The 23,576-nt window shown below is 50.2% G+C and overlaps 1 protein-coding gene across 2 annotated transcripts; it reads right to left on the reverse strand.

Annotated features, from left to right (window-relative positions):
- Positions 1-3,139: 3,139 nt before the first annotated feature.
- Positions 3,140-17,588, reverse strand: LOC106746600 (homeotic protein spalt-major-like). 2 transcript variants are annotated; one of them, XM_014623354.1, is made up of 8 exons: positions 17,206-17,588; positions 10,839-14,189; positions 9,584-9,717; positions 7,829-8,116; positions 6,975-7,260; positions 4,695-4,843; positions 4,287-4,460; positions 3,140-3,646 (listed from the first exon to the last, which is right to left on the reverse strand). In XM_014623354.1, the coding sequence occupies exons 1-8, from the start codon at positions 17,333-17,335 to the stop codon at positions 3,245-3,247; spliced, it is 4,914 nt and encodes a 1,637-aa protein (XP_014478840.1). In that variant the 5' UTR covers positions 17,336-17,588; the 3' UTR covers positions 3,140-3,244. The 2 variants fall into 2 exon arrangements, with proteins under 2 accessions (XP_014478840.1, XP_014478841.1); XM_014623355.1 differs by lacking the exon at positions 4,695-4,843 and having other exon boundaries at positions 3,582-3,646.
- Positions 17,589-23,576: the final 5,988 nt, after the last annotated feature.

Genomic DNA, 23,576 nt, shown 5'->3' on the forward strand with positions numbered 1-23,576 from the left:
AGGGGGAGGAGGGAGGGGAAGAAAGACGAGTAGAAAACAGTCTGTGGCTGTTAACTGCGGTCACGGTTTACGGAGGATGTTGTTCTCGGAGGTGACGAAACAATTAACTGCTACGGCAATAAATAATTCGTCTTCAACGGATAAAAAATTACGCGCTACACATAAATATTTCGCCGCGCATGCAAATCCGGTCGCTCCTTTTTGCGCGACGCGCACGCTCGCGTCGTCGAGAACGCGTCGAGTCAGTCCTCGCAAAATATCTTATTTACAAACTTGATAACAAACGACATCTGTGTGTATGTTGTATGCATGAATTTTGGTCGCCGCTGGCCTGCAAACGCGAGGAGAGAATACTTGGGAGATTCGGGTGAATTTATGCGCGACATATAATTCTCCCGAATGGCCGGTAGCTCTTCGCGCATCCGCACTCGAGACAGTGCGATGTCCTATTTCTCTAGGAAAAAATTATTTGTGTCGTTACATATGCGATTTATTAAACATTTGGTATTATTTATGTAAATAATTACATATTTTATGCGAATACGATAGAGAGAGAGAGAGAGAGAGAGAGGTAAAGAAAGAAAGAGAGTGGTTCTCTCTAGACGGTAGCCGTGCCAGAATTGGAAACTCATAAAGAAAAGGTGAAGTGGATAATAAATAAATTATAACTTATATTACACGTCTTGCGTGTGAACGTGTAATGGGGGCGGCAAAAAAAAAGTATTTGCACACTTCGCTCTTCCTCCGGCATAAATTTAGACAAAAAGAGGAAAATATCGTTGCGAGATTCCCTACTTGGCTGTACAGTTTTCAATTGTATCAATATATCGTATAAGAGCACACATGTTTTTTCGTTGCGACATTCCTTTCTTTTTTGTGTAAGATTATCCCTCTTGCAAAAGGGCAGGCTGTGCAAATGCTTCTTTCTATTCACTGCGTGGCGTACGTTTCATTGGCGATGCTTCGATCGTTCTATAATCTGCCGATAATTACGGTATAGATAGTCGGACAGTCGATGCCGTTACGTCAAATTATTATACTGGCTGTTCCTCCAGTTAACGTTCGATAAAAAAATTGAATATAATGCAAATAATTATATTTACAATGAATATATAACGTAAATAATATTTCGTTAGATATACGATGCGTTGTGTTTAATATATCAATAGTTTATTTACGTCGATATATTACGTACATACTAAAAAATCACAGATAAAAAGATTAAGATTCAAGATCCAGTCACTATAAATTAGTATATTAGATCATATATATATCACTATAAATTATTATTAGGTCATATATAGTTAACTTCTTAATACAATAACATTTTACTTTTTAAAAAAAATATATATGTATACTTAAACATAGCCAATAATAGTCTCTCATGTATCCGTTCGTTAATGAATCTCGAATTATTTGCGAGACTAATGGAGGATGAAACATCGCAAACAACTTCGACTTTTTGCGAGATTGCTGGTTTCGAGAAGGAGAAATAACAAAAAAAAAAAACGAAACGTTTGACGCCGTGGCGTGTCAAGTAGCGATCGTTTCTGATTAAAGAAAGAGAGAAAAAAAAATATGCATAACGCTAGACGATATAAATCGCGGGCGAGCCACGGAACAATTATCTACAACGATAACGCAAAACATCGCCGATGACGTAGACGGAGGATGGACGTCGTCGAATTGACCCGACAACACTGCGTCGTTATTAATTAGTCACTTAGAACCCGAAAGCGTTCGCGGACACTCGCGGCGCATCGCACGTCACATCTTCTGCCATTCACGTGTCCGTCCATGTGTAAACGATAACACGATAAATCAAGTTATCGTCGTTATTACAATACTATATGATACAAGATATAAGTACATTGGTTTAGTGATTGCAGGCTGCTCCTCTCATATCACAGCGAGGGGCGCTGCCGGGCCCGCCTCCTAAATTACACCTACGCTTCTCCGCATCCGCGCAGCACGAGAGCCGCCGCAACAGCAGCGGTGCGCTCATACACGTGTATACAACTCGCAAAATTCAAAATTCACGCCCTGCTTTTTCGCACCGATAGAATATATCTCGCACATACATATACATGTATATAATCATTTATCTTTATATATATATATATATATATATATATATTTATAGATAGATCTATATTTATATATATATATATTTTTTTTTTGTATCGTTATGTATATATTTATAACGCAGCCTTAGTTAACCCGGAGAGAGGTGACCACCGCTGTCGCGAATGGACGGTCGGATAGTGTCGGAGGACACCTGTTAGGGCACGACGCCACGTGTCTTGCGGCCCTAGATACACCTACGCTCGCCCAACCCGCGAGCCGAGCTCAGTCTAGGCGCCGTGCCTAGCTCGGGGATTCCCGTACGGAGGATTCGACGTTGCGAACATACCGCACGTAACGTAACGAGGCTCGATCGCGCGCGCAATCAATATTAAAGCGGAGCCGGTCCCGGCTCCGCCGGCTTGAATAAACGACGAGCGGCGGCGCGATCGAACCCCGAAAGTCTCGAGTCTCGAGGACGCTCGCCGAGACCGACGTTCTCGCCGTGTGCTCTAGTAGCACACCTAACTCGGGAGTCGTCGACGGACCGAACGAACGATCGATCGAGTCGATTCACCGCTCATCCCTTTTAACGCATTAAGACTAGTGTGATAATAGGAACATGGCGTCTGCGTTCGCTGGCATCGGGACCACCGGGCATTGGGTAGAGGGAGAGGACGAGGAGGCTGGGCGGGATATGTCATCGTAGAACGGTAGAAGAGAAATGCCAAGTAACTCGATCACCAACTGACCGGCTGGATCTCTCACACTCGAGATCGCGCGCCTCACGATCGTCCCCGAGGCGACCGCCGTCGCGAGTCCGAAGATCGTCCTGCTGCGAAACACCACGCGAGGTCCAAACCACTGCACTCCTCTCGGTCACCGTCGCGACCACTCGTGTCGCGTGGATCGACGGGGAATTCCAGCTCGCGTGGTGTTTCGCAGCAGGACGATCTTCGGACTCGCGACGGCGGTCGCCTCGGGGACGATCGTGAGGCGCGCGATCTCGAGTGTGAGAGATCCNTTCCTCCTCCTCCTCCCTCTCCACCCGCTCTCTAAATTATTCAGTCTGGGGAGTTCTCTCGAAGGAATCGATCATACGATCAGCCTCTAAGCCCTCGGCGGCGAACGTCGTCGCGGCCTTCTACGAGGCGGTGAGATATGTATTTCGTCGAGGTTCTCACGCGGCCAGTCCCTCGCCCCGGGTCGGCGGCGGCGGCAGCCGTGCGGCGGGTGGCGTCGCGTCGCTCTCACCTCTGCTCGGCGTCTCCCGCTCGAAGTGGTGCTGGAGGGCCTCGCCGGTCCAGGCGGTCACCGCGCCGGCGGAGTTCTGGCTGTTCGAGGACGGCGTGCCGGGCGAATGCGACGGCGACGGCGTCTGGAAGAGCATGGAGCCCGAGGGGATCGCGGGCTTCCCGTCCACCAACGGCCCGTTGCTGCTCGCCGCCGTCGGCTGCTTGTCCAGCGGGAAACCGCCGCCGCCGGCGCCGTACACCGAGCCGAACAGGCTCGCGTACTTGCCCGCGCCCACGGAGTGCGGCGGCAGCCCGTTGTTACTTTGTATCACCGAGATCTCGTTCAGCTGCAACCAATCCACGCACCGTCCGGTGAGAACGGGAAATTCCACGACGATTAACGGAGGGAGGGGGGATGTCGGAGTTCAGCGGAATTTTTTCCGCAAGCTATTCCCGTATCTGGCTACGTAGAATCGTAAGTCCTTTTGCACGCTGATGATACATTCGTTAATGTAATCCCGGCTGATCGAAAATAGGAAAGTTTAGAATTGTACCTTTTTTTTTTCGCTACTTCTTGCCAAAACCAATCGATATTCGTTCATATCGAGATATCGTAAGCTATGTTACACAGTTTTAATAAACTATTAGTAGAAACGGGCACATTAGAAGTGCCCTTTTTTTTTATATTAAGTTCTTTTTTTCTTTACCAGTCAAACGGTGCGCGATCACGGAGCCTTTCGTGTCTCTTTGTGATTGCGGCTCATCGAATTCAAAGGTGCGGTGCGAGTTTTGATCAATCTAGAATCACCATTACGAGCTTCTTCTGTGTCGAATACGGACGCTCGTTAACCCTTTATAGAGCAAAATTCCCAGGAAAGATTTCGCCATTTTCTTTTCTCTCTTTTCCAACGATGAAAAAATGATCGAAATGTCGAAATCAGTGAGCCCTGTAAGGGGTAAAAGCGTCAAGCCGATAGAACAGCTTACCTTCTGCTGGACGCCGTTAAGGAACGGCGCGGGAAGGTAGGGGTAAAAGAGATCCGGCCGTCGTTGCAGAAACTCCGAGTCCTTGGGCGTGATTGGCAGGGGCGGCAGATCCAGTGACATTCGTCGGCCTCGGCGCGACGCCCCGTTGGACCACATGTGAGTGCCCAGGTGCACCTGCGGTGAACAGAAAACGCGAGGACGGGATTAGGCGAGCGTCTCGGGTCTCACGGGTTCGGGTGGGCGCTGATCTTTCATCGAGCTCGAGCGAGATTTTTTGGACGCTGGGCGGTTAGTAGAAAGCGATAGCGGCTAGCTGCTGTGTTAGTAGAAACTACTGGCGCCGAGGGAGCCTTGGTGGAAGAGCTCAGACTTTCGGAGACGGGAGCTAGAAACAAATAATGTATATACCTTGAGGTTGCCTTTGGTGGTGAAGGCCTTCTGGCAGACGTGGCATGGGAATGGTTTGTCGCCAGTGTGGGTTCTCATATGGATCTGGAGCGCCGAAGACGAGGAGAAATTCTTATTGCAAATCTGGCACAAGTGCTTGCTCGGCACGCCTGCAAATACACATAACGGTTTCGCTCAACTCTGGCCCTGGACTTCGCTGGTGGAGGATAAACGTATGATCTAAGCGTCGTTATTCGACGTCTCGCGCGTGATCGACCGTGAGAGAGATACCGTGAGAGTCTGATATTTTAGGGCGCCCGTTTCTGCGGCGAAGTACTTGAATCGGCTCCCGAGTTCCACGCGCCACGCCCTTCACCTCGACGCCCTTGTCCCCGACGTTTCGTGAACGTTTCAGCTCGTACAAGAGTATTTTTCATTCCTCACATGGCCCGTCTTTCGACCATTTTCAACCCGTTCTGTCAATTTTACGCTCGTTTTTTGTACTCTCAGAAAAGCAGCAGGTTAATTCATTTCATTCACTTTGTTTTAAACCAGACGAATATACATTTCAGAACTGAACTAAAGATATTTACTCAGGTAATGTACCAGCTCAGAGACGTCTTTTAGATGTCTTATTATCTAAAAGTGTTAGGACGTTTTAATGTTTAATCTAGATCAGTTTAATCTAGATTAAACTGATACTCTCTAATTGCACAATATTTCGTTACACCCTCCAAAATTTGTTCCACTGACAGCTTCGATATTTCGGATCGACGACTTCGAATCTTCGAACTTCGCCGTCGCAGAATACAAATTACACCGAATTACACTGAAATTTCGAACGTCAATACAATTCGGTTATACTCTACGCTATAATCACTCGTTACGGAAAAGTGCCTCCCCTCCTTCCGACCTGAAAGCGAATGCATGTTTTCACTGTCCGAACTAACAGTTTTCGCGGGCTAAAAACAGTGAAAAATATTTTTGTAAGGGTGAGGAACGGTTTCATCGATTCGTTTCATCAGTGTCAGATCGTTCCTCATCCTAAGGAAGCGAAACTCTCCGAGATGTTCGTGAAACGTCGGAAACGGATTCGTGAATGACGCGACGTTAAACTCGAGGTAATTCGAATAGAATCAAGTAAATACGTGAGACCCGTTGAAAATGATCACGCGGCACGAACAGACCGTGGGTCTGCCTCTCTGCCGGGGGGATTCGTTCGCTAATTAAATAATGACAGCGCGCCCGATCGGTGGCGGTCGAAGGTGTTTACACACACACGTACAAGAAATTCAGCTCGTTCCGCGAACGGGCGAGTAAAGGTAAAATAGAGAAGAAGAATACAAAGAGAAAATACGAGCGTTGCACCCGTCACCAGCGATTCAGCGTGCGCGGCAGAATCACGCGCGGGGAGGGAAGGCGTGATGAAGAAGCGGCGGAAGAATAAGAGGGAGGGAACAGGCTAACAAGCGTGCGAAGCAGCAGCGGCGGCGGCACAGCGCGTCCGACAGACCAAACCTATGTGGTTTTGGTTAGCGACCAAAGGACTGGAGAGGTTGCGATTAACGACGCGTTAGCGATAAAGAACGGGTCTGCAGCGAGCGAAGCTGACCCGAGTCGAAATTTCAGTTCCACATCGAGGGCCCGTATTCTGAGCTCTCTTTTATCGATAAAAGTGCCTTAAAGCGCGGTTTGTCAACCAATCGGGCGGTTTTTTTCCTTCAATAAGACACTTTTGGAAGCACTTTTATCGATAAAGGAGAGTTCGGAACACGAACTTAAGGACGGAAGTACATGAAGAAAAACTTGAGCGGCAAGACTTAAGTAGAAAGCAAATTGACCGATCACAATCAACTGTTCTCCTTATGATTTACAGAATAATCGAGTGAGGTCAGTTTGGTCAGTTTCCTCACTGTTTAAGTGTTTCTACGTGCTCCTAAGTCTACTTGATTCCACATCAAGTCATCATCAGGTTTTCTATTGTGTTCTTTTGATACTGCAAATGGGAAGTTGCTTCCTCCACTTGAAAACAATGCAGAACTACAATTTCGACTCCGGGGAGTCCGGATTATAGTTTCAAAGGCTCGTGGGAAAAACCTGGTTCTTTTTTAATTTTTCCGCAGAAAAATAAAGAAGAAGGAAGGGTTTTTCCTTAAACTATAATTCAAATGATACGTGCGGCGCTCGATGAAGAAGCGGATTGAGTCTGTTTTTTTTTTTCTTTCCATCTTCCTTTCTCTCTCTCTCTCTCTCTCTCTCTGTTTCTCTCTTCGCGGGAAAGCATGCGAAAAGCATACTCACTGGCTGATCTCTTCGGCGCTGGCAGATTTCCGTCCGGCGGTGACCTTTTCACCGGCATCGCCGACTCGATGGACGTCGGCGGCATCGGCGGTGGCGGCGGCGGCGGGGGCGGCGGGGGCGGTAGGCTCGAGTCGTCGGTGCCCATAGGACTCCTGGAAGTCTCGTGATCCTGCGATTGCTGCTGCTGCTGCTGTTGCTGCTGATGCTGCTGGTGTTTGGCGTCGCTGAACAGATGTGGCGGCATATCGCGGATCTTGTGAGTCAGCATATGCTGCTTCATATTACCCTGCGGGCGAGAAAACACGTCCTTTTGTATTTAATCGAGCGATTGACGGTGGTCCCTGGGAAAGAACAGTCGCGGCATTGTTATTAATGACGTCGGGCGTTTCTCGAAAGCGACATCTCGCTCGATATCGCGTCTCTCCCGTCGAGGCGCTCCGGGTCGAGATATTACAGAGATCTATGAGTATTCGACCGGTAAGAGTGGTGGTTTCTCTCCTTTCTCTCTTTGCAACGATTTCCCGCGTGGAAGTTAACTCACGCATCGTGAACGTCACCCGTCGTGAAATACCCGTTCGATATATTTGCCGGCTTCTTCGAAACGGAAGAGAATTTTGCGCTTTCAGCTAGACGGACGTTTCGTTAGTCCTGGTCCGAGCGATAATATCGGGAGAATTCGCCGAGATATTGCGTTTTACTTGGGGCGTGGGACTCGCTCGCGAGACGCGGATGCCCCGATATTATTATTACGTGATCGGAACGAGAAGACTCGGCAAGATGAGAGCGATTGATCGACCGCGTGAGATCGCGGATGGGACGGACGTGAGTACGCTTGCTGTTCAGAAGGCTCTTACCAGGAAGACGTGGTCCGAGGGTAGAAGTCCGAGGGCGGGTGGCATCAGCGGGGGCAGGCGGACGACAGGATAAACAGACGTCAGCCTTCGCCCCCCTCCTGTTCCTGTCCGCCCCCGGTTCTTCCGCTCCTCAGGCCGCCGCCGCCTGCGTTTCGGTTTCTCACGACTTCCGTCGGCCGATCTCGCCGGGTACGAGTGATATTGGGGATCGGGTTGTGGGGGGATCGAACCCTTCGCGGCGAAGGGTTGGTCCGCGCAGGAGCATACTTGCTGACCGGAACCGTCGTTCTGAAAGTATCGCAGAACAACGAGAATATAGAGGCGGTGCGAGCAGGTTTATGTCTCACGCAGCTCCGTGCGAGAAACGCAATATCTCCGGCATTTTATTACATGCCGATTAAACCGTCCGCGCCTGCATCATTGCGACGTTAGCATCGGCGTCAAGTGCCATTGGATACCCTCAGTTACATCTAGGGATGTTGTGACACCGTGAGAGTATCGATACTGATATTGAAACGGGCGTCTAATCAAGAATTATATGTCAAAGCAAAAATATAGATTACCGATACTGGCAGCGAAACTGAAAAAAATTATAATTACAGGAAATATAAAAATCAGAGAAGTGGGTTGTCTTGCAAGTTACTTTTGTAAAGGTTTCATACATTTGCGCATAATAATCTTACAGTGATATAAAGATACTTCTATCTTCTGTATTAGATTTAATACAGTTTGTGATCTGAAAACCGTAAAAAGGATGTGTTAAGGCGCCTGTGTCCTTGCTATGACTGTCCTTGTTTGATGACGTCAGGAACGAGAAATCGCACGCCAGAAATGATTGCGATATACGTGGAAGTAAAACAATATGCATATAAAAAAAATACAAAATATACATACAAAAGGACACTTGTGGTCGACTCCGCACACTTGTAAAAATATCCAGACGCTTTCCTTTTGTTTTAGCAGTCAATAAATAACCGTGAAATTAACATAACAGAAATCATGAAAAAAGATAGGTTTGAAACCTAAGTTGTACATCTCACTAATTTTCATTGAACAAAATACGTGATATCTTGAAGGTCGACTGAGTAAAAAATGAAAAAAAAAAAAGATATGGGAGAGAAAATATTACTGATATAGGCACGAATATCGAAGGAAATATCGATAGAAAAATACTCGGGATTGAAAGAAAAGTATCGATACCAGTATTATATCGGTAATATCACAACATCCTTAGTTACGTCGAATATCGAAGGCAATGGATGCGTTCGGAAAAGACAACGACTGTGCAAGCGCCGAGTGATTATCGCCTTTGATTGAGGTATTCTTTTAGATCCATGGTCAATCTAAAGGAACGTTCTAATAAACAATAGGCGCTCACTCAACCGTTATGTTTTCTAAACGCAGCCAATACAAGGAAAGAAAAGAGGGCGAAGAGAAGAGAGTAAGGGGGATATATTTCATTTTAGCGTTTCCCTCTCTCTCTCTCTCTCTCTCTTTCCCTCTCTCCCTCTCCAAATTAATATATCATACATAAGTAATTTGTAGATTTTTTTTTTTTTTTAATGGAATGTCTACACAGATACGAAGGAAGTAATATCGAGGTAATTGGGTGTGTCAGAGTCAGCGATTTATTTCGACATGTGGTACGAATCGCATCAAGGTAGCGTATAACATATACAAGCGGGAGAAAGAGAGGGAGAGAGATTACCGGGCTGCGATATATTCGCTCTATCGAGGTAAAGTAGATTTAATTACCTTCGTGGAAAAGCCTCGGTCGCATATGGTGCATTTGAAAGGTCGCTCCTTCGTATGACTCCGGTAATGAATCTCTAATGCGGAGTTGCACGCGAACGTCTTGTAGCAGATATTACATGTGGTGTTTCCACGTACTGTAACAGATCGTATCGCTTTACAATTTCGATTCTGTGTCTTCCACCTGCGTGTGTGCCATCGTTTATGTTTCTCTTTGAGGAAATTTTTTTCCTTTTTAATTTGCCGCGCTCTCACTGCGTCGAGAGCTCCCGTGTTGTGTGAAATTTCTCGCGCGAAGTTCCCGGCGGATGTATAATTTGCATATTTGGAAAACACAAGGTTGCGCACCTCGGTGCTCTATGCGATAGTTTTTTGGTTTTTTATTTCGACAGGTATTTACAAACAATCTGCGATAAATCAAGATAAAGCGAAACGGAATAGTAAAGAGGATGGGGGTGAATCGTGAATGCAAGAATAAATTGTACAAAAAAAAGTTTATTTCTCGATTTATACAATGTGTAACGTCACCGAATAAATGCTACACCACATAAATGCTATAAGGTCCGTGATTTCAAGATCACAATCAACTAAATGGATAACATCTGCTGTAGTAACGAAAATAATTTTACGCTTACAAAACGGGGGGTGCGCTAATAATTCTCTTTACACATCGCGCGTACATCTCGATGAGGGAATAGATTTTTCCCTCGTGTCTTTGTTAAACGCAAAAAACAGTAAAAACATCTTCTTCGTCAAAAGTGATGAAACGTCTCACGATGTGCGTAGTGCGCGCTCCCGCAACAAATCCGACGATTACAACGAGAAACAGAAACCATCGTGTGAAATCACGGGAGAGATAGAGAAGGACAAAGTCTCGTGTAGAGTAACTCCGTAGTGTAGATATGAAATAATGCAGATAGAGATGCAGAAGAAAGAGAGAGAGAGACATCGACAGATACAGAGCTACCGTGAAAAGAGGTGAACGAAAGAGAAAGCGAAACGAAAGAAGAAGTATAAAGACCCGGGGGAGACCGGGAGTGCTAGGTCCGGCTACACCACAAGTGGGGAACGTTGGCGTCAGACTGAGGACAGAAGTGGCGGAGACACGTCACGGAGGAAAGAGAGGAGGTGTGTGCGTGTGTTGGACGAGTCGTGGGGGAGGGAAGGTTCTCAGCGATAACGTGGCAAAGAATGGTCGATCGGACCAGGGGAGGGTGTAGCAGGAACTGCAGCTCGGGCCGATGCTAGCAGCGCCTACCTGCTGACCCTCCGACAGCTAGACCGAGCGGATTGTAGGAGGACGTCGCGGCTAGTACGGCCGAGGTGGTCAGGGAAGCTAACGGTCCGCTGCCACCGGTGCCCGGCGTCACGGCGCTCATCGAGGCGACGCTGTTTATGCTCGACGAGCCCATCGTGCTCGTGGCGGGGGTCGAGGAGACCGCTTGCAGCAGCCCTGCGAACATGCCGAAGGGATGCGGCGGCGGATGGTGCGTCTGGGGCGGCGGTGTCGGCGACGCTGACGCCACCGAGGCCGGCGTCGACGAGGCGCGCGGGGTCAGGTCGAGCGGCGCGCCGGACGTCGGCGGACTGTCGCTTTTCTCGCTGCCGTTGTGAAACCGGTGAAAGGACGGCGACCTGGCGACGTTCGCCACCGTGGTCGTCGCGGTGGTGGTAATGGTCCTGACTTGATTCTCGAGAGCCGCCAGCGACGTCGAGAACATCGGCAGCGCGATGTCCTTGTGCTCGGTGTCTTCGTGCTCCTGCTCGTCCTCGGCGCTGCGCCGACTCACCTCGCACCTCTCGTCGTCCTCCCTGCGGTCCTTCTCGTCCTCCTCTTGATCCTCCACTTCCTCGCCGTGATCCTCCATGAATCTCGGCGGCTGCTGCTGCCGCTCCTCCTTCGGCTCCATGTCGTTCTCCTGCGTCTGCCGCTCGAGCGTCGTCACCTGCCTCGGGGGGAATCCCAGGAAGCTACCGCCGGTCGGATGCAACGGCGGGAACGCCTGCGGCAGGAAGGACGCCAGCGGATGGTGGTGGTAGCCGGACGGAAACTCGTTCACCTCCTCCGCTTGGATCTGCTCCGGGCTGAGATCGGTGGGCTCGCCGGTGTGAAGGCGTATGTGCTGCTGGAGCACCAGCGAGTTCGTGAACTTCTTGTGACAGACGGGGCACTGGTGCAGCACTCTCAACGGGGGCTTCGCCCGGTGCACGCCCATGTGGGTCTTCAGGTTGCCCTTCGTGGTGAAGGCGCGGCCGCAGATCTTGCACTTGAACGGACGCTCGCCCGTGTGGGTGCGGTAATGCATCTGCAAGGCGCTCTTGCAGGAGAGCACTCGGTGGCAGATGACGCACTGGTTCGGGTCGGTCAGCTTGTGCTCGATGTTGTCGACCAGCTGCTGCAGCTTGGACGTCTCCGAGGTTTTCGTGATCTCGATCAGACTCTCCCAGGAGTTGTCGTTGCTGCCCGGTCGCGGCAGCAGGCTCGAGTAGATCGCCGGGTCCTTGGCCGGGTCGATCATCTCGGAGACGGCTGGCGTCGCACCACCGGTCGACGCCGACAGGTGGGATATCTGATGGTGCGCCGGCGGCCCTGGGAAGAGGATCCCGGCGAAGGAGGTCTGGAGGCTACCGCTGCTCGCGCTGCTGCTGGCCGGAGACGCTCCCGGATAGGCGACGATCTGTTGCGGCAGCCGGCCGATCGCGCCCCTGCCGGACAGGTTCTCCGGTTGCTCCTCCGTCTCCTCGTCCAGCTCCAGGTCAGCGTCGCCTTCTAGACGGCCGCTGATCTTGCTGTCCATGCTGCAGTCCTCGTACGTCTGCGGCTGCGACGACGGATTGACCGAGGATTGAGGGGAATTCAAGTATCGCCTCGTGCTCTCTTCGTAGTCTTCGGCTTCCTCCTCGACGGCCTCCTCCGCGTCATCGGGCTCCCTCTTCGGGGTTATTCGCTCGGCGTTCTCTTGGCTCGTCGGCCGGTATTGCTCCTGCCCGGGCGATCTCTGCTCGAGCTTGATCTCCTCCCTTTGCTCGAGCTGCTGCTTCTGTTGTTGTTGTTGGTGATTGTCGTGAAAGGAATGACGAGAGTTCGACATGGCGACGGGGGAATGCGGGGACGTCGACGGGGCGACGGTTACGGGTTTACTAAGGTTCTCCGGCACATCCTGATCGTCCCGGTGATTAATATTCGGCGGTCGGTAAATGGGTGGCATACCGGGCAAGGTGAGGCTCAGAGGTATGGGCGGCTGAGGTGGTAGGAAATTGTGCGTTGCCGCCGGATGAAACGAGGGATGATGAGAGGGCGGCGGCGGCGGCGGCGGCGGCGGGGACGGCATTGGCCTCTGCCCAGAAGCGATTTGCTGCAAGAGGGGTGGGTGGTACTTGTCAAGATGTTCTGGAACGGGATTCGGATTCATCTTAACGTGCGGAAACTTGGCCGTATGCCTCTGGAAGTGGACCTTCAGGTTGCCCTTGGTCGTGAACCGGCTGCCGCAGACGTTGCACTTAAAGGGTCGCTCACCTGTGTGGGATCGTATGTGGATCTGCAAGGCGGAGTCACTACCGAAGACCTTGCCGCAATATCGGCACCGGTGCTTGAAGAAGGGCTCGCCGCGGCCGCTCGACTTCGAGTCGTACGGTGGTAGGCGCGAGCCTTTGCCGCTTCTGAACGCGAGCTCGTCGGCGAGATTGTTAGCCAAGAGGCCTTGGCTCGCATTGTCCAGCACCTCCTGGGCGCGTTTCTGCAGCATCTCGAGGGTGTTCGGCTCGTGTAGCGGCGGCGGGTCCGTGTTCGTTATGATCGACGAGGCGAGGGACGAGCTTATCGAGCAGTGCGGTATCGGCTGGGAGATCTGGCTGCAGGCGGTCGTGGCGGCGGTGGTCGACGTCACGCTCGCCGTGGACAGGGGTAGGCTCAACGGGGAGGCGCTGCTCGTCGGCCGCTCTTGAAGCAGACTCGGCGTCATCGGCGCCGGCGACGTCTGCTGATGGTGGCTCGGCGGTCGCGAAGTCGGCGGCGACGTGAGAGTCGACAACGGTTTCGTGTGAATGATCGGAGACGGCGACGCCTCCTTGCTGTCGGCTGGCTCAGTCGTCGATACCTGCGGCACTGTCTGCCCGTGAGTTATCGACAATTGCTGCTGTAGCTGGCTGATCAGCTGCAACTGGAATACCTGTTGATGCTGCAGCGTGTACAACGTGCTCTGCAGAAAAGCCAGATCCTGCAGAGCCGCCTCGCTGTCAGCACCACCGGCGAGGGCAGTCGCGGCGAACTGCGCTACCGCCACCTTCGTGTTTTGCAGAGCCTCGAGGGTGACGTGACTAGTTCCAGCGGGCGGAAAGATGGCGGATGCCGTACCGCTCTCCACGAAATTATTGTTGTTCTCCGCGTCTTGCCGATGGCGGATCTGCTTGCGAGAGCCCTCCTCGTCTTCATCCTGATCCTCCTGCTCGTCGACGCCTTCTTCCTCGTCCTCTTCCAGAGGGTCCTCGGCGTCCTTGTCGTCGTCGTCGCCCTGATGCGGCCTCGCCGCCGTGAGATCGACGGCCTCCTCGCCAATTGCCCCGCCACCGCCGCTTTCCTCGCCGTCCGAAGTGAAGTCATTCTCCTCTTCTGAAACAGAACGATGAGGATCGATAAGAGTCGCTCCTTCCCTTCTCCTTTCTTTCTGTTTACGTTAAGAGCCAGCGAAAATTTCGCTCGCGCCTCTTCAAAAACCGCGCTCTCGACCGGCATTTTTCATATTACGCGCGAAACCGCCGATAACGCTGTGCACACGCGTGCGCGATGCTCGTCGTTAAAATAAGGGCAGACCCGTGCGAGCTTTTAAGATTTCACCCGGCGTCACTTAACGCGAGCGTCAACGTTACCGTGGAAGATAAGTTGCCGTCCAATATGCATATTACACTCAGGATGTGCGACGAAAGCAGAATTCGTAATGACGGTGATACAAGCGCGGCGAGTTTCCGGTTTTTTGCGGTCGAAACCGTTCTCTGGCCGGGAGTTCGGCCAATTTGAGAAAGCTCGATTGGGAGAGTAAGCATGCGGAGTAAAAATACCCGTTACCGAAGAGACTCAATTTCTTATAAATTATAGAAAGTAAAATAGTCGAAATAGTGTTTTTCGACGAATTTTTTCTGAAAATTCAATGTATATTAGCATAGACATTGTACATAGTTTGCCAGACACGATTGAACTTTTTTTACGATTGAGGAATGTTTTTAGGTTACGTGACTTTAATTTTGTCCTTTCTCTAGCTGAATATGCTAAATACGTGGATGCAAATGCTAGGATTCGTAAACAACATTTTTTATATCTTGGCGTAGCGTCGAAATTTTCTTTCTCAAAATAAAACTGTACTTTTTGAAAGGCTTTGAAGATAATTCAAGCAACGACATTTCTTTCGAATAATAGGAGAAAACGATTTAATTCGTCGATATAAACATTCGAAAAAATTCGCGTAATGTAATTAATGTCTAAGCGTCAGTTCAACAATCTCCGATTAATTTAATCCGCTGATTATTCCACTGGAATTGCCCAATCGCATTTGTGCTTAAGCAGAATTGACTAGAAATAACCAATCACGGTTGACACTTAACCGGTTTGTTAATCGGAGGCTATTAAACTGGTCCTAAATGTTGATGTGAAATAATGACGATTGATGAAATGATGTGAAACATAGATATCTTTCTCTTTCTCGCTCTCTAGAAATGGCAAAATGATCTTTTTATTGATACATTCAATCAGGATATATTCTTCTAATCTCGGTAATGAGGTCTTTTAATCTATGTATATTTATCTTGTACTTTTTTTTTTTTCAGTAACATCGGTGCTTCCGCTCGCTCGAGACAAGTCAACTTGGCGTGTCGGTTTAGCCGTGATTATAACGCGCGGACGACGACGATTGTTGTCGTCGTCGTCGTTGTCTTGGGAAATACGAGGAAGTATGTCGCGTTAAATTTTAATGTCGGCGAGAAGCGAGGACACAACCGGGGGGAGTATTTGTGTCAATGATAAAAATATATATAAGCACGACGATTAGTATGCTTCGCATAACGCGTGAAACTTGCGATCGGTTTCGCGCCACACAAAATCAACAACAGAGAGCGGCGAAGCGCGCGCGCGCGCGCGTGCGCGTGACCGTTGAAAAATGGAAATCGCGCGATTGTCATTCCCGGCGTGAACTTCCCCGCTTAGAATCGGTCAAACGCCGTTTCACCGGCGCTTCGTTAAATTTTAGCCGGCTGTCTCGCGAGTTCGTCGCGCGCATGCGGCTTTTGCCGAAAAATGCGCAAAATGTCCGCGTTGCGCGCTCGATCGGCGCGCTCTCTTCGAGTGCGCTCGTCGAGAACACTGAACTCGCCTTCGATCAGGGTGACGTGAAATTTCCACTATGAGAAATGAAGTGCCGATTCCTCCGCCCGCGCTCGAAACTTTCGAATTTCACAGCGGGTGTCCACGGGAAACGACGCATTTCGTCGCAACTGTCCGAAGATGTCCGTCATAACCAATGAATCACTCGCAGATTAGAATCTGAATTGCTTCTTTTCGCTTTTAACGACGCAGCAAGATGCCCGCGGTAAACAGCGCTTGTTCGTTTCTAACGGATGAGTAATACGGTGGAGATGAAGGATATGTTTGTACCCGGAGACGTTTTAATAAAGTATCAAGTTTTTATGGTCGCGCACACGCAGTGTTTATGTCATAATTAATAAAATCTTGCTTACGTATTAAATGTAACAAGTTTTATACGATTTCCGGAGCAGTTGGCATAACATTGGATTGGGCCTCGTTAAATCTCAATTTTAATATAACTGTGAATATGTTAAGGACTAATATAGTGAATTATATAAAAATTTCCGAATTTTTGACGATTTTGTTCTGAGCATGTACCCACAGGACTTTACGATTTATTGTAACGTCCACGATGTATGTGTATACATGTACACATTTAAATGTTTATATGGCACTTTTTTTATTGTGTGCACCTCTATTAGCCCGTGTGACGTATAAATAAAACATTTTAATATGAAAACTAAAAAATAAATAATATTTCCGTATTTGTAATATTATATATATATATATATATATATATCTTAATTTCGCTTAAAATTAACATTTATTATTTAGATAGTTAAATAAAGTTACGTGAGAAAGTTTTCTCCAATAAATAATATATTTACGAAGGGATCCCTTAATAACGCTAGTGAAAATCCACTATCCTATGGATCATAAGCCTTGTTGAAAATTTCCCGGTGGATTCCTACAGGAAATCCAAAGACACTTGTGTGAATATCCATACAGAATATTAAAAATCCACGTAGGAATCCACATGGATCGTTACCTAAGACCTGGGTTTTGACGCAAATCTCCGCGGGCAAACATGAGACTCCAACATGGATCTCCTACACGAATTCCCATCTGGTTTTTCTCAACAGGGGCTACATCAAGATAATTGAACAGAAAGTTACCGGTCGGTACGCGTGTTAAACGATCGGCGTAAACAAGCCCATGTCTACTCTCTCTCTCATCACACAACGCGATCGCTCGGCCCGATCGTTCCCCGATTCACACACGTCCCCGGAGGATGTCTCAGGGTGTTCCAACACACATCTCAGAAGCGACTCACCCTGGGCCGGGCTCTTCTCCAGCCGCGACTTGTTAGACCCGCGCGACTCCAGTCGGCGCGTTATGCTCCATCTCATAAGCCGCATCCCGCCGGGGATTTGCGCGCCCTCCTCCGCCCGTGGCTCAAACATTTGACGCGTCGTCGCTGGTCGTCGTCATTCGGCCGGCGCCGGATGGCGCGAGCAGCAACAGCTACGCGGCGGGTCGCGGATCCCGAGAACGGCGCGCGTGTCGCGCCGGAAACCGGAAGCGTCGTCGCGCCGACATCGAGAACTGGTCATACGGTCGCAGCACACACCGGTGACGCACGACGGCCGATCGCGGTATAGGATTGCTGCGCGCGACGAACGCGTACCCACGTCCGTGACGCTCGTGTCATCGAGAGCAAGGACGAAAACCGACTGATCGCTCGCTAAAGAACCAGCCTGGGCGTAAGTACGACAAGCGCAACACCACCATCCGCTCCGAGGTCCCCCACCAACACCACCATCGGCGGCGGCGGCGGCGTTGGCGGCGGTGGTTTCCTCCGCATCCCACTCTGCTACTATCTCTCTCTCTCTTTCTCTCTCGCGGGTATACACCGACGCGAACTTCCACCACCACCGGTTACCCTCCGCTTCGGTTATGACATGGAAGGCGGTGCGGTTCATAAATCAGGGGGAAAAGGGGCGGCGCTTGCGCGAGCCACTCACCGACGGGTTATTAATTATTATCCAGCGCGCCGGGCGCGATACCCTGCCGCCGTCGAGCTCTCGCCTCGTCGCCGCCACCACCACCTACGCGCGCCGCCAACCCTCCTGTCCCCCAGATGTTCGCCAGCGGGAGGTCCGCGGCGTCGTCGCGCCGATTTGCGCTCGATTTCGCCTCTCTCTCGCCGCCGCGTGCGCGCGCGATAGATATTCCGACCATTTCGCGCGCGCGATGGATTGCGGATACGCGCGATCCCGCGACGATAAATTACGCCGGCCGAGTGTATCGAGCGAGCTCTCTCGCGTAATTTCGGATGATAATGCGCGGCAGAATTACGCGATAATCGATGCCCCGCTGATTTCGCGGTGACCTTCGTCGCGCTTCTAGGCGCGGAGGGGGGGCCTCCGCGTAACGTGACACGCGTCCGACGTTTCCCGACGCCCCGTGCGCGCTCGCGAGAGGGAAGGACGGATCTCCGTGGACCTGCTAATAGCGGCGTTGAAAAATGAGTTCGTTTGACACACGTACCAACCGGACGCGTTTTGGCGTTTGAAGGAAAGAACATTTTCAGCTCCCGAGCAAATTTCGTTCTTACAATCGGAAATTCTGTTCTCTCCGGCCGAACAGCGTTTGGTTGTCCGTTAAACGGAGAAAGATCATTCGCTGGCGCAGCAATTTTTTATTACGTCGAAATCTGCCAGTTACTGCCGCGAATCTGTAAGGGTGAAACAAAGCGCTGCTTTGTTCTAAGCTACAAATGAATGTCCTAAGAACAGATTCGCCCGGTAGAATACTTTCTATCCCGGCGACGAAACTATTTCTGTTCTAATTGCGAATAATTCTAATTTAGTTGTACCAATTAAATTTTGTCACAAACAAAGTTTGCAGATTTTATAAACCAAATTTGGCTGCTGCAACCTAAAGTTCTGTTTTCTGGACTTCCGACCAGACTCGCTTTTCAATGTGAAACGAGATAGCGTCGTCCTACATTTACTAATTTGTTCTTGCGGCAAAATAATGTTGGTAAAAATTCAACAAAATATGTCCAGCAAACGCTAATTTTATTCGAATGACAAATCGTTCTGCCGCCTCCACGTAGCGACTGACGGATTTGCTTGCAAAAAATTTGCCGTGCCGGCAAATTATTTTTCTCCGCGCACTCGTCCGTACATCTCGGCCGGAACAAAAGACATGTCTTGGGCGTGGTCTGGTTTGACTTCCCAGACACGCAGCTGAGCCGAGCATTACCGGATTATCCGCGGGGTCTATAAAAAATAGGTTTAGAGCTTGATTACACGTTGTACCGGGCGAAATTACTGGAGCCACGGATATCGGAGCGCGGCGATGGTTATCAGTTAGTTAATTAAACGTGTGAGTCGCAAAGACTCCTCACGAGGAAGCCACGCAGTCAAGATGTCGTCCATTCGATGAGGAATTCGGTGGTCTCCTGCGAAGCGGCAAATCGGCTCGATTTTCACTTTTCACTACTTGTGAATTCACAATCTCGTTGGAAAGCGTCGGCGACACTTTGTACAGAGCAGCGTCGGCGGGCGGGCGACACCTCGGGCGCGAGCTCACGACTGGTTTCACGCAGCCCACGGGCGACAAGGCTCGACGTGAGGTTTTGACGTCTTTTTCTTCCATCTCGGCAGAAATGGCGAGTATAATGTCCGCCGAATCAAAAGCGCAAACCGGAGAGACGTTTCGGGCTCTCTTTGTTGCGCAACGCATCGAAATCCAACCGGGTAGCCGGCGACCCCCACGGAGCGGAAGAGAGGGAATGCATTGTCCGGGGGACGCGTTCCAGAGCTCTTCGACGAGAGGCGAGCGGGCTCACCGCATACATCAATTCATACCGCGATAAATCATAAACTCTCCTAGGTAGGTAGGTCAGCCCCGAGCGCGCGGAGGAACCTGCCACGTCGGCGACGAGCCGAGAGAACGCAGCCCGGGCGCGTTCGTTGACTGCGACTGCCACGGACAATGCGAAAATGGGTCGGAAGTCATAATTCACGCTGCCGGTCTGTGCAACAGCGGCAGCAGCAACAGCGCAGCAACACCACCACCACCAACCACCACCAACACCATCGTCGTCATCACCCGTCGTCACCATCGGTGGCGGCACGGTCTCGTTCGGAGCATCTCTCCCGCGAGACAGCACAAACATTTTAGCCGGGAGAAGTTACGAATTTGTCAGGAGATGGCCGTCGATAGCCGGGCCCCGTTCTTCACTGATTTTCCAGCGAGGGACTCTCGGACGAACCTTCCGTGAGCGATAATGGTGCCGGCTGCTTCGTAAAGTAGAGACGTTTCCTCCCGGAGATCTTTGATCCGCGCCGATAACGTCTTCCAGTCCTGTTACCGCGAGCGAGAGAGACGGGGAAAGAGACGGACGGAGAGAGAGAGAGAGAGAGAGGAAGGAAGGAGAGACTCCGGAGGTGAGTTCCCTCGTGCGAGAAAAGCGGGGGCAACATTTTTCGCGCGTACGCGAGGGACGAATGCGTCGTGAAGTGGGAATAAAAATGAAGATAGGTGCGATCGCGTACTACTCGTTACAATCTCGCATACCAATTAACACGACCGCACGCTCTAGTGCTTTTTCGCGTTGAGTTTCGACTCCGGACGATGAGTGGCAAATGTTGGCGAATGTCGGAAATTATATTGATTACGCGTATGTATATTATTTACGTTATACTATATTTGTTGTAGTATCACGTATGCTACATTATATCAATTATATCGGCAATTATCAGACAATTACATCAGCTTCTTTATTACTGGCTCACCCTTTGGTCTGCGTTTCTGTTTATCGTATTCTCTCTCGTGACCGTCTCTCATACCTGCCTTCGATTTTTTTTCTGTTTACTAACGCTTGCCGATATCTACGATTGAGAATATCTTGATTTGAGACTAATTTTTCTTTCCGTGTACGCAAATGAAGGTAGGTGCCGCACTGCTTTGCGGCTTACTTATGTGTTGTTCCCGCGCTCTACAAGCATCTGTCGCTATCCATCCACCGCGTCGACAAAATTGTGACATACGTTCCATTCGGAGCGCTGATTAATTAATTAAGTGTCACTGTTGCGGGATCATTCGGCCGACGATGTGTTCCGATTACATCGTTATGCGGAGCGAGAATCTCCGAGAATGCGAGAGGAAACGACGGAAAATCTCACGGTGGGCAGATTATTGGCGGTTATACATGGCGCGGTCTTATCTTCAGACGTGAATCTTCATACGAGATACTTCGATATCAACGAGAGAACGTCAGGATACTTTCTTCGCATATAATTTCGCTTTACTCGCGTCGATCGGGTGCGGGCGTGCGGAATCTTTTTCTCTGTTTTTTCGTTCTTCGTTCTTTTCCTTTTTCTCCCCCCTCTTTCTCTCTCACATTGACGAGATGTGGCCGTACTATTTTCACGTTGCCAACCGGTTTCCGTGCTCTCGGCGGAGCGATCATTATTCATTCCGATCCGGATCCGCGTTCGCGCGCGATGAAATGTGCGGATCATGTGTCGCTTAGATTAAAGGAATTCCTGTCTGTGCGTCTCGCTCTCGCAGGAGTGCAAGGTCGCAGCTGTCGGGCGCGAAGGAGGTCGGTCGATAAGAGCAACGACTGAACGAAGAATCGCCGAGGGTCGTTGCTCTTCCCCTGGTTCCGAGTCGCGCGAGCGGGCGACTCGCTACGTCGAGTCATCTCCGTCGAATACAAGAAAGATCCCGTATTCGTAGCGACGGGGTCGAGTCTCGTTTAAATAAGTTAACAGTGGCGAGCGAAGACGAAGCGGATCGGCGGACGGAGAAAGGGAGACGACGATGGAGAAGAAGAGGGTGAGAAACGCGGACCTGCTGAACAGAGAGAAAGAGAGAGGGACGCGCGAGCGAAGGAGACGAGACGACGAAGGTACCGAGAAAGAGGGACGGAGAGAGAGAGAGAGAGAGAGAAAGTGAAAAGGGAGCACGAGTGGGAGAGAATGTGAGAGATAGAGAGAAGAGAGCTGAGGGAAATTGCACGTGGCGCTTCACGATTGGCTCGCACCTGTCTCCTTGGACCGCCCTCCTTCAACCCCGATCGCGCGCGCGACGTGCCTACGTCGTACCTAATACGCTTTCTTGCTCGTTGCATATAGTATGCGGCGTATCGGCCGCATGTATGCACGCCGTGCACACTTTCTCGCACACACAGGTGCGCGAGTATTGTGCGGCAAGGTGTCCGTGCTACGGAGCCGTGTAATGAACCACCACCACCATCACCATCACCAATACTAGTTGATACCCGCGACCAACAGCAGCAGCAGCAGCATCACTACTACCACTACCCACCGTCGTCAGTACACCGCCGCCGCCACCACCGCCGCCACCACCATCGGTATCACCACCGTCGTTGCCGCTTTACTCCTACCTCCTTCCACCGAGCGAAGAAGCTCGCCGTCGTTGGCAAAAGTAGGGAGCCGGAACTAAGTGGGGGCGAGAGTTGCGGCGGAAGGTTCTCTGCCGTCTCCGGGTAAGGAAAGGATAGGACGATAGTACATATTATACTTTTGTACAGACTCTGTGTGTGCGCGAGCGCGCGGGGGAGGAGGGCACAGGGAAAGGGTGGTAGGCAGGCATAGCCGCGGTTACACGCGGTTAATCTATCTCCGGGTAGACACTAAAGCGCAAGATGGAAGTCTCCTTCCATTGCGATTGCCATATTTGCAAGCGAGCGAGCGAGTAGGCCAGCGAGCTAGCGAGCAAGCAACGAGGTGCAACGCCTTAGCCCCCGATCGCCGGTCCAAGCTCTTCTTCTTTGTTCGTGACGTACCGCCCGCGATCGATGAATCATCGGCCTTGATTTGCCTATCGGATTGAGGGTTAGGACGACGTACTTCGGTAAATAATGACAATCGTCCTTCTTCAAGTTGCAACGATGTCGCTCTCGACTCGAGATAAGCTGATTAACATATCTAGCTTTTGTTAACACATTGCGGACGGATGACGAGATATCTCGTCTTTCCTATTTCGTCGTTAGGGGCCGGATGACGAGATATCTCGTATTTCATATTGCGTCGTTAGAGGCGAAAACATACCCGGCTACTGGATACGGTTAGCAATAAAATGTCTGGTCCGCAATGTGTTAAGTATCGCTCCCTCAAACATTTCATTCGTGTCGCTCTGATGTTTTGTCCTATCGCGCGGAATCTTCTATGAATTTCAGATCTTTCTTCAAATACGTCGTTCTACTTTTTATTGTTCGAATACCGAAGGGGAAAAATATCTCATCGTCGTGTGAAATTTAACGAAAATATCAGATGCAATCGAACGCTGATGTCTCTATGAGCGCGTGTAAGTTTGTGACTCAGAGGAAACCGGGACTCATTAGTTGGCTAAAGGCATAAGTTGGCAAATTAATTATTTCTGCTATTTTCGAACAGATTGCAAAATCCGAGCGGGCAGAAATGTCAAACATGTCAAAAGGGTGGTTATGAAATCCCTACTTCCTCGATTCTGTAACCTGTTACAAAACAATGGAAACAATCAATTTTGCCAACTTAACCCCAGCCTCGGTCTCTCCTATATACAATCGAGCAGCGGGCATATCGTTGAGCGTTGTAAATTTCTTCACTTGCAACACTCAGCTGTGCGCAAATCAGCCTACAAATTTTTCCATCAGATTCGCTCATTGCGAGACACCGCGCG

The sequence above is a fragment of the Dinoponera quadriceps genome, unplaced genomic scaffold (genome assembly GCF_001313825.1).
Source record: "Dinoponera quadriceps isolate SergipeBrazil2010 unplaced genomic scaffold, ASM131382v1 scaffold1573, whole genome shotgun sequence".
NCBI classification, from domain to species: domain Eukaryota; kingdom Metazoa; phylum Arthropoda; class Insecta; order Hymenoptera; family Formicidae; genus Dinoponera; species Dinoponera quadriceps.